This window comes from Tachypleus tridentatus, chromosome 7 (assembly GCF_004210375.1).
Source record: "Tachypleus tridentatus isolate NWPU-2018 chromosome 7, ASM421037v1, whole genome shotgun sequence".
NCBI classification, from domain to species: Eukaryota; Metazoa; Arthropoda; class Merostomata; order Xiphosura; family Limulidae; genus Tachypleus; species Tachypleus tridentatus.
The window spans coordinates 49,057,464-49,069,698 of record NC_134831.1 but is presented as its reverse complement, the minus strand read 5'-3'; the positions used below and the strand labels follow the sequence as shown (position 1 = coordinate 49,069,698).

The window sequence follows — 12,235 nt, the reverse complement described above, 5'->3', positions numbered from 1 at the left end:
TATTGAGGAAGTGTCAGAAATAGAGTAAAATGGTTAGGGACATTGTGTGGTGTCATCTGACTCATATTTTAGTTATCATTGTACAAACCATTTTTGTTAATAAAGCAACTGTGGCAAACATGTTATAACAGATATCAATGAATATTGGAAATACACAAAATATTCTTTGAGTAAAGAAACATAGCTTTAAAAACAGTAATACTAAAGTAATTGACAAAAAGTGGTCACAGAATCTCTGACCTTCGTAACTGCGTGAAATCTCTATGGCATAGTGTACACAGTGGATTGAATGTGGACTGCTGTGAGTTTATGATAGTATATTTGCATTAAGACTTCCTACTTCCTGCAATTTCAAGGTGTTTCTATGTCTCTTCTCTTGCACTTTGTTACCCATTACCTTTCATCAGTTTTTGAAAGGCTTGAGGTATGGACTGTTGCCTGGCCAGCAGTGTCTTAATCCTCTCCCTTTGAAGACTGCACCTGATGTAATAATATGAAACTTAGATGTATTTTTCTTACAGGTAGTGAACTTTCTTCTTTATTTCACTTCTATTGCATAGAATGCATGAATGTTATCAACCTTAGCCCTGTAGCATAGAACAAAAACATGCTGGATGGAACTCTTATCAAAACTTGCGTTATACAAAGTGCTCTCCATCAGACTTGTGCATGTTGGACTTGGATTTGTCTGAAAAAAAGAACTCTGCTTCAGTTTAGTTAACATGCTCTTTGGCCTAATTGAGCATCATCTGTCTTATCTTATTAGTGAGGAGGTGGTTTCATTTTGGCTATCTTGCTGGGAGACTGGTTGAATAAAGGCAAGACTTGATGGTGCGTGCAGCAGCAGGCTCCTCCATTTTGGAAAATGATCATCAGCTGTTATGGAAGTTTTTTTACCTACCACTTCACTTTTGGTTTTCTTGCAGCTGAGTCTTTCTATATCCCTGTACTTAGCAATTTACTTTTCCCCTCACAGCTCAAAGAAACAATGACTGTTTGTTTTTTTCCATAGAATAAACTTACAACTCTTGTAGCAAACAGACTTTCAAACTGACTCTCAGTAAGAACCTCTATTTATGACCATGAAATGGCTAATACAGTACGAAGACAAAATAGAGAGCTGCTAATATAATACTTAGACAGTATTGCACCATTCATGAAACACATTTTCATCTACGTGCATTAGATCTTATAAGGAATTTAAGAAATAAATGGTATTGTGATGGGTTATTAACAGTTATGTACTGAATAGGGGGAACATGGTATAATATTTATTTCTCCTGAATGAATATCAGTTCATCTTTAGCCAGTGATTTGAAAAAAATGGATGAAAAAATTGGGTGATGCAATAAGTTTTTCCACCGCTCTATCTTTTATATATTGTGAACTGTCTGTCTCCCATTGATTGAGGCTGTTTCCCATGCTGTGTTTGAAAAGCTGCTCATTTATGCAGATCACAACATAAATTTTTGAAATGAAGAAAAACATGAATAATGTTGATACCAAGTTTTATTTCACAGGCAAGATGTTCTACACTAAATTGTTAGGAATTGATCACATTATCATTCAAATTCCAAAATATATCTTCTTCAGTTCCTAGATGTCGAATGATTATTCTTTCTCATCCTCAGTCGCTGGAATCTACATCCACTGAGAGAGACCTGCCCACTTGATCCAGGGTAGAATTCATGTAAGTCAAAGACCTCCTTCTGATAATAAAAAAATGACACGATCATAAACTGAATGGTACTCCACCTAACTAAAAATGGCCATATTGATACAATGAAACTGTCAAGGTTTTCATTCTAACCTGGATGACATTAAGGCCTTGATTGATTCCATATCCTGAGTGTCTTTCCTTACAGGAAACATTTCTGAAACCTGTTGATGCAGTTGGCTCCTTCAGAGTTCCCTCCAACCTGTACACTCTGCTGTTACATATTATTTATTTTGAATGAGTCTCTGATTTATTATGTTACATACTTTGTTTTACTGTTTAAAATAACCAGAACTTTGAATTTGAGCTTTGTAGTTAATTAAATGTTAATATATATTAAATTTATTTGCCAACAAGATTTCATTTTAACACAAATGTATTTTAATATACAAACATAAAATCAATACAGTTTATAATAACAGTAATTACTAAAAATTATTACAAATGATGGTTTATGTATAACAGTTTTACAAACTTACAGGCAAAACTAAGTCTTATATCTAGTCTAGAATTGAATAATTTATCAACAATCTAAGTAAATGACAAGCAAGTTAATCCTGAGTTGATATTGCCTCACACCACTTACCAATGAGGTTATTTAACATATCATAGAAATTCTAATATTCCAAGTAATTCACTGAAGTTGAATGCTTTGTAAGGTTCAAAATCAAAAACATTCCTGGTCAAATTCTGTTGTTTACAATAAATAGTGTTAATTACAATTGTAGCTTCCTAGGCCTATAGCACACAGACTGTAGCTGTCAAGTAATATTCTTTTCTATTTTTCAGCAAACTGCTTTTTTGTAAATATCATAGGAGTTTCTTGAACGTTTACTTGGCAACAATGATCTAACACATTTTTATAAATATTGTTGCTTCTTACTTTCAAGAATTCTCTACTAGTTTAGAGAACATGTGGGATTTGTGCAATAGACATATGCAATGTACATTACATAAAAAAAAAAAAAAACAGAAATAAATTTAGGTACTACAACAAACATGTAATGGTAAATCTGTTACACTACATATAACCTGAACACCTCACTACAAGCTTCCTTAAAAGTGCATAGTAGTCTAGAGTTCCCATAAAAAACCTATTTGTTGCACCTATCACACCAAATAGTTTGCAAATGCTTGACCCCCCAAACTAGACTTTGTATTATTTGTAGAATTAAGATAAACACTCAATAATATGGCTAAGTACCCATAGTCTCTTTTGTTAACACTGTTTAGTCTACTTTTGATAATTAACTAGTTTTTAGACTGCATTTGTTAAATAAAACAATGCATTTAATTTGTCTTATGGTCTCACTGTTGGTTGAATTACAACTGAGCCTAAAGAATCATTACATTTACTAAGCCTTATCTGACATTATACTATATAGTACACTACTACAATTTAAATTGTAAGCTCATACTTATTTAGTCCCCAATCTTACCAAATCTATTTCCTTTTTTATGCAACTTTAATTTCTAAAGATAAAAATAATTAAACCAAAATCAAAAATCCACACTGTTATGAGAAAATAGGTTACTAAAATAGAATTATAACTAAGCCTAAAGAACCATTATGAATATTAAGCCTAATCTAACATTATAGTACACATTACACTACTTAGATCTACAGTTACGACAGAAAGTGTTCATACCCCTGCTTCCCAAGTAGTTTTTTGCTCATAACTTAAAACTTATCACGATTAGGTTAATAGACGTATAGTATATTATAAATATTATACTAACACACCTCTACATAAAGTTTTCTTCTGGGTTCAAAGCATGCCGTCCTCGTAGAACTCCATATTTAAAGCCTGATCATTTAGAAGCATGACTGAGGTATGCAAAAAAGCATGTAGATAAACCCTTTACCTATTGGAAGAGTATTCTTTGGTCAGACGAGACTAAAATCGAGCTTTTTGGCTACAAAGATGTTCACTATATTTTTCGTAAGAAGGGGAAACAAAATCTTCCAGAGAACATGGTCCCTACAGTTAAACACGGCAGCGGCTCAATCATGCTATGGGGTTCCTACAGCTCTTCTGGTGTAGGCAGCCTTCATTGCGTCAACGGAATCATGAAAAAAGAAAAATATGTTGATATATTAGGCACTTGCAGCTTGGGTGTTGTTGGATCTTCTCGCACGACAATGACCCTAAGCACACATAGAAATATGTGTAATCCTGGTTGCAGAGGAACCATATAAGCGTTCTGGAGTGGCCATCGCAGTCACCTGATCTCAACCCAATTGAAAACGTGTGGCATGAGTTGAAGACCAGGGTTCATCAGCATTATCCGAAAAACTTGCAAGAGTTGGAGGTTTTCTGTAAAGAATAATAGAAGAAAATACCATTCAAGTACTGTCAAACGATCATGGAAGGCTATGAGGAGAGATTGCACCAAGTAATTCACCTGAAAGGCTACACATCTGACCATTAAAGTAGATGCACGAAGACTTTCTGCCCTTCCTATGTTTGGTTATTTGTTTATAAACAGTGTCGTTCAATTTACATAAAAATGTATGTAGATGTGTGTTAGTATAACATTTATAATATACTATACTTTCATTATCCTAATCATGATACTTTTTAAGTTATAAGGAAAACACTACTCACCATGCATGGGTACGAACACTTTCTGTCGTAACTGTAAATTAAAAACTTGTACAACAATTTTAGGCCCCAATCTTACTAAATATAGTTTGTTCCTTTGCTATTCAACTCTAATTTTCTAAAGATAAAAATAATGAAACCAAATAACATTCAGAAATCCACAATATTATCAGAACTTAGCTTTCCAGTATCTTCTCTTTTCAAATAGTACTCACTCTCCTTTAGATGGGTGTTGTAAGTTAAGATATTCAAGAAAGTGTGGAATATGATCTTTATGGTAAAAAATAAGGAAAGTATATTATACATACCTTTTCTTGTTTCAGAGTTCTTTAAGTTTATCAGAAGTGTGTTAAGGTGTACGACTCGTCATCTGAGGGTTGCGGGTTTGAATTACCGTCACAGTAAACATGCTCGCCCTTTCAGCCGTGGGGTTGTTAACATGTCACGATCAATCCCACTATTCGTTGGTAAAAGAGTAGCCCAAGAGTTGACGGTGGGTGGTGATGACTAGCTGCCTTCCCTCTAGTCTTACACTGCTAAATTAGGGACGGCTAGCACAGATAGCCCTCGAGTAGCTTTGTGCGAAATTCACAAACAAACAAACAAGTTTATCAGTTGTGGTCTTAATAAACCAAGTTTTTAGATTATGGGAGAGTTTTTTGTAGAAATTAGAGTCCTCTATCTGCCAGGTAGTGTCAGCAATAGAGTCATTTTTGTTAAGAATAACAATAGCCCTACTCTCATTTGTTGGCTTTATTATGATATTGGTGTTTTATTTAAGATTGTTTAGAGCAGTTATTTCATTTTGGTTAATATTATGACACAACATGGAAGATTTTAAGGTTTGTTGCTTGTCATTTTCTATCACTTTAATATGACTGTAAATATGGTTCTCTGTTTGTTGGAGGTGTCCATAAAGACTTTTCTTTTAAGTTTGTATGTTCATTTTCAGTTGGGTGGGGTTTGTTGAAAAAAAATTCTTGAAGTTTGAGTTTTCTAGGTCAAAGAGAAGCTCAGGCGTATTGACGTAGCTGTTATTTGGGCAGAAGTTAAGATCTTTACTAAGGAGACAGTACTGCTTCAGAAAGAGTTAGGTTTGAAATATTAACAGTGTTATAGATATGTTGGAAGTGTTCATTGTTATCTGTACATTTTATAAGGTTATTGTTATTTGGAGAAAGCTTATGCATATTATAATAGTATGAAGTTTTTTTTAAATGTTTCTTTAGGTTGTTATTTGTGAAATAAGGGGATTTTAACTGATTTTGGTAGACAGCTTAACAATATAATAGTTTTTATGACAAAAATGTGTTTTCAGAAGCACTTTTTGAATCGATGTTATTGGGAAGAAACTAAATTTTGTTATTCTTTTTGAGGAGGAATGTGTCAATTTTCTTTGTAAATTTTGTAATCCTCTTTCTTCCAGTGAAGGATTGTAAAAGTGATAATATTGGGAAAAGTCTTTATCTAGAATATCAATAGAATTTTGACAGAAGGTTTTAGTGATATTCATTAGTTCTAAGGAGGTGTTTTCGATGATTTATTGACTTTTCTTTCAGAAATTCTAATGTGCTCCTGTTGTTAGTAGTGCTTTAATGTGAGATTGAGGTGTGTTTCAGTTTTTTTGTGTTATGCACGAGTGTCTTGTCTTGGTATGCTAATAATGTTTTTGCATTTCTTAGTGAGTTTTCTAAATTTTTGATTTGGTTTTTTGTGCTGTAACTGAGGGATTTGTTGCTTGGTTGTTAATAGATATTGGTGTGACAAAGTCATTGTTGCAGTGAGATAGAGGATGGTTAAATTTGAGTTAAAGAAGAAGGAAATAACTATTTTCTTCATACCGTAAAGTGCATTGCTGGTCATTTTGGGAGTTTATGCTAACAGATGAAAGACTGCTGTGTTCTAATGAAGATAATTCTACAAGAGACTGAGCAAATGATAATGATTGTAGTGTGGAACATGTGTTTATGCTGGTAGTGAATTGGTATGGTTTTGGAGATAAAAGCATGGAAGGATTCATATGTAAATAAACAATAATGAACAATTTTTTTTTGTTTTGTAATCCAGTTTTCAAATTGATATATAGTTTTTGAGGCAGCTAATTTTATATCATTGTAGGAGATCAGAATTAACCATTTTGTTCTATGGAAACATTTCCTAGACTCCATCAGATGTCTACTTTCCCCTAATGTCTTGTTTACAACGTAATTGATATTTTCTGGTCATATTAACTTGGAGGGCTTGAGAGATTGCAAGGTTTAGCAGGATTCTCATTACTTTTGTGACTACCAGTAATTCAATAGCACCAAAATTTCTCCTTTCTTTCCACTTGTAAGAATGTCAGGTGAAATAATTTTTCAATGAATATCAGATAGATCTTCTAAAAGTAGCAGATATTACAACAAAACTTATGGAGTGATGTTTGTTTGAAAGTTTGACCAAGTTTCCTTGTATCTAAGAAATAATAAGAATGAATTACTTAAATACAATAAACACAGTCCTTATCGTAAAACAATCAGTTTGTGACCCTTGTTCTCTCACAGTATTAATTATATAAACATACACACACTATCAATTTGGCCAAAAAAGATGCCACAATTGCCAAACCACAAAACATTACTGCTATGTGATACTGTAATACCCCCACAGACAAAATAAACATTATCTACTTTAGAAAACAAAGAAGTAAAGCAATCTCAGTAACTCTTTCCCTTATGATTATGCTAAAACTACGTTAAAGCTAGCTAAATAAAAAAAATGATTAATTATTGTATTTCCAAAAGCAACAGAAAACATTTCTCTGCATATTTTACACTCCAGTATCAATTTTTAAAGTGATAAGTATCACTATTTTTTGTAGTTTAAAAATAAAAGTGGCTATTAGTGAGAAATGCAAATTCCATATTCATGGGTTAAAATTGTTTATAAATATACTTATTAACAAAAGCAAAAAATATGACTGGTAAAGTTTGTAGCTTATTTGAAAATGGATATTAGGTTACTTTGAAATGTTTCTGTACATGTATTTATATTAGAAATGCAATTGAAATATATTTCTTTGTTGCTTAATAACTTTGAGTAGTGTAATTATAGTTTGGCATTAGAAAATGAGTATCTAATATGAAATTTTAGAACTAGTTTTTTTTTTCTTTGATACATCAAGAACTTATAAGAAAACCTCAAATAATGTAAATTTTAGTTTTAGTTGTTTGTATAATATAATGAGATTTGTAATTGTAATGATCATTAATATTATTTCTTCAATACTTTATCTTTCATAGTTGGAGTATGTTGATCGTCTTTTGTCTAAAAAAAAATAATTTGAACACATCAGTTAATTACTATAATTTTTTAGTGGTATTTGGTTTAAGCATTCTTAATATTGTTAAAATCATCAGGTTTTCAGAAGAAAAAAAAGTGAATATTTTGTAGTAATTGAACATAATTTTTCCTTAAGTTCTTTCAGTAAAGAAATAAAGAGAGTGATAGACTGCTTTGAAAACATCATTGAAAGAAAAAGTTAATTGGTGCCACTGTGTGACATTGTTTGTTATTAAAGTTAAGCAATTAATCCATTAGATCAATTAGTATCACATGAAGTAATTGATTAATTGAACTTATAATTAAATCTATTGATGTCACAAAAATAACCTACTAATTAAAATGACTGTTTCCAATTATATCTATTTTTGATTATTCCAACTATCCAAGTAATTGAAATATTGCTATTATGACTTCTCATTATTATTTCCAATACTTTAAACTTTTTAAGGATAATCTGTGTCACAATTCAAGAAAAATAATCATATATTCAAAATTAGTGTTTCTGGTTATTACAATTTTTAGTTATTCTAACTACCAAAGTCTCATGTAAAAATAATCAATTAATGCATTCTAATTGATTACCAAATTCCAACAATTGTCCAGTTCTAGTTGTGATACACATTGAAACTTATGTCAGAACTGTTTGTTTAAATGTAGGTATTACAAAGTATAAATATTGAGTTTTATTTTTGCTTTTGTATTGTGTAATAAATTAATCAACTAATTTGAAAGAGCTAACTAATTTTATTTTCTGTAATAGTTTTGTATGTATCTCAAAAACTTGACAAACTGTCAAAACTTTTAAATAAATATAACTGAGGTCATACTTGCAATCAATCCACTTTTGTAGTTTAATATTTATCTGATTTTACTTTTTTTCTGTGAAATTCCAAATACAAAACATTTGTTGTATGTACAAGAAATTATGATTAAATAATTTACATACTGTTATGATACCTTAGAGAATGTAACATGCCTCTTTGTTTTGCTACAGTGAATCCCAGGTTGACAGCATGTGTTGAGAGAAAGGATTTAGCAGAATGAACCTTTACAATCATTTCTGGTATGAAAAAGAACTTTTAATTCTACAGATGCTTGAGGTAAAGAGCAGTTGAGTGTATATGTTATGGAAACAGCTTGTGCACATACACCTGACTTTACTGCTTTTTGAAATGGAGGTATTTTTTTACTGTGATGCATACTTTTGCCTGTGGCACATGGATGCTTTTTCTGCTGACTTTTGAGTTTATGGATTCTCATGTGTTACAAGATGCTGTACATTGCTTACCATGACGAGAGTACAACTTGTTGCAGGTTTCTTTCTTATTGATGTTGGTACTTCAAGATGATCCATATTCATATTTGTTTTTACAATGCCATTCAGTACAGAGGATATCCCTCTCGAAAATTCTTAGTCCTTGATCTGAATGCATCTTCAGGGTATGAATGAATTAATATTTTGTGCTGAAGAGGGCTGTTATGTATCTTACTCAGAAGCAATCAATGTTTAGTGGTATGACATTATCTACTAAGCAGTAAATAATGTCATTGTATAGTTCTTATATATTTTGTTCCATAGTGACTTTAATTTGATTGTGGCTATTGTATGACTTGCTGATTTGCATTTCTAAAATCATTTTTATGTAAGATGTTGAAATTTTTGTAGAAATTGTAACGTGACAGATTCATTGCTGCTAAGTTATATGAGCTTTTCAGTGTAGAAGAAATAACCAGTTTAAACATGGCAAACAAGGATTTTTAATTTTTACTCTTTTACACTATAACACATGACTAATACCAACAGTTTGTCTGATGTATATCTTCATTCCTTTCAATTTACCTAGGCTGCTGTTGTGTATAAAATGGTACTGAAATTAACAGATGTTGAACTTACTCTGTACCACAAGGATGAATATGTTGGTTAGGCCAGTACTTTAGTCAAACATGTTTGTTCTTTCAAAATTATAGTAGTTTTATAACCTCTAAAGCATTTATTCAAGGTGTCCTTGATAGATAGCAACAATTTGCTTTTATTACCTGTCAGATATGTTGTAGTTTTCACATTGTTCAGTGAGTGCTCCTTTAATTGTCATTCCTTACATGTATACCAGAGCTCAGTTTCCATGGTGTATTCTTCATCTTGCATGGAAAGTACCACAATCTGTGCACATTTTGGTATGCTGATCATACTTATATCATTTTATTGAAACAGTAAGGAGACAGTACTGATTGCTCTTAAAATATCTTGAAATAGCAGCATCTAATAAACTATTTCTGAGTGTTCTTAAAAGAGAACACACACCATTGCTTTGTTTTTATCATGTTTCTTTTTGCTTTGAGAATAGCTTTTCATATGCTCAGTTATGCTTGGTCTTATTACTGAAACTTGGAAAAAACAATTGAAAAAATGTTTTATACATTTCATCTTTTTTTACCTCTACTATGTATAAGAAATGATCCAGTATTTTCTGCTTTCATGAAGTTTTTTGTAGAACAGGTTAATAGATTTCAGCTGCTACTTTTCTGTGTGATGTCATTTAGAGCAACTTCCAAGTATATGGATTATGTAGTGTACTTGAACAGGCCGAGGTGGCACTTATTATTCAGGTATATATAGTATCATAATATCTTTTTCAGCATTAGTTCTGTTAATCATCAGAAAACAGAAATCAACATTATGTAATTATTGTTGTAATTCACTCTGCAAAGAATCGACAGTTTCAGTGATGAAAGTCCTGCATGCTTTTATCATTACTGTAGGCTATCCCCATAGAGATAGCATAGCCTATTTGCTTTTTTTAAACAAATTTCCACCTTTTTAAGAATGTCAGAATCCTGTTTTTCCAAACATTTTTCTTGGTTATTTATTCTTCTCGCTTCTATGGCACAATGATCAGTAAATGCACTTATGTGAGCATCAAACTGTATGTACTGTTTTACTAAGTTTCATAGAAAATAGGCATAAGACGTTTTACAAACATCATGCTAACTGCACCTATGTATAATATTTATGAAATGTTTTAAGTTGTTCATTGACATTAAAAACAAATGAAGAGTGATTCTGAATATCATGCTTGAAGCAATATTTTATATCTGCAGTATCACCACCATGATGCTTAAAACTCTGTATTCATTAAGGAGAAGAACCAAACATAAGGAGCCTCTTTCTTTTTCTTTCTACTTTTCAACATCAAATCTACTTTTTACACTTGACAACTTGATTTTTGCTGATTGCTCATAAGTGCTGACATTAACTTATTCATAACTGAAACTTCTGTACTTCACTGATAGAATTAAGCTTAAATCAATTTGTCTGTACTTCATAACTTTCTGGATTATAGTGTTAGGAGATATTGACTGTGTTAATATTGAGTGATCAATGATGCTTGTTATCCTTTAATTTTGGTGATGAAACCATTGTGTTATCTTTTTCAACCTCAAATCATTATTATTAATTTTTGTATTTTTGCTGTTAATAGGTATGGATTTTTTAATGAAATCTATCATTTTTTGTGAAATTGAGCTTTGGGCATTTGGATATAGATGTTAGTTATGATGCAAGCAACTGATTAACTCAAAGATATGATACTGATGCTTGTTATCCTTTAATTTTGGTGATGAAACCATTGTGTTATCTTTTTCAACCTCAAATCATTATTATTAATTTTTGTATTTTTGCTGTTAATAGGTATGAATTTTTTAATGAAATTATCATTTTTTGTGAAATTGAGCTTTGGGCATTTGGATATAGATGGTAGTTATGATGCAAGCAACTGATTAACTCAAAGATATGATACTGACATTGTATTGCTTGCATTATCAACAAAAATTTATATTTTTATATATATATATATATATAACTGATTAAGTCCCTATAAACAGTTGGGTTGAAATTCCAAAATAATTGAGTTCCTAGTGTGATAATTTAAGATTTCCTATAGAAAACTTAAAGTGTGAAAGTATATTTTGGAAATAACAGCTTTATGTATAAGTACTTCCACTCTTTATTATTGTAAATTGTTTTTAATTTTGAATTTTACATGTTTTTTTAGTGTTTGCTGGAGAAAAATTAGGCATAACACAATAATCCCATATAATATCTATAAATTTCCTGAGTGTCTAAATTGAATTTGATATCTGAAATGATTGCAAGATTTGGTAAAATAAACTAAAAAAACACCAATATCAGCCAGTTTGACATTGGTATAATTAATGAATGTTAATCAACTAGTTTTGAACTTGCTTCATGGATAGGAGATGAAATTTTTCAAGTGACTGTCAATTTTGATTCGAGATTTAGGTTTATCGCTCAGTTATCTTCAGTTCATGAAATTGTGTAAGTTGTAGGTTTTGTTTGAATAAATTAAATGCTTTACTTTTCATTAAGTAGACTGGACTTTACATTATTTTTACTAAACAGTTAAAAAACGAACCTGCACAATGATAAAACGTGATACAACTGTATAGTCAAAAACCGGATTATTTTGATAAAATAATTCCCCACTGGCACAGCAGTAAGTTTGCGAATTTACAACGCTAAAATAAGGGGTTCGATTCCCCTTGGTGGATTCGGCAAGATAGCCAGATG

General features: G+C 31.3%; 1 protein-coding gene across 14 annotated transcripts in view; it reads left to right on the top strand.

Moving 5' to 3' along the window:
- BORCS6 (BLOC-1 related complex subunit 6) overlaps positions 1 to 12,029 on the top strand; it is an 80,609-nt gene extending 68,580 nt beyond the window's left edge. For 6 of the 14 annotated variants that reach the window (XR_013030753.1, XR_013030752.1, XM_076511519.1 and 3 more), the window contains one exon: positions 8,642 to 12,029. Coding sequence is in view for 8 of the 14 variants with exons in the window: in XM_076511519.1 (XP_076367634.1) it covers positions 8,642 to 8,669 (28 nt within the window). In the remaining 6 variants the exon portion in view is untranslated. Of the gene's footprint in view, positions 1 to 1,631; positions 1,691 to 7,780 lie in introns of all 14 variants that reach the window. The other 8 variants (XR_013030750.1, XM_076511516.1, XM_076511517.1 and 5 more) reach the window with 4 other exon arrangements.
- Positions 12,030 to 12,235: the final 206 nt, after the last annotated feature.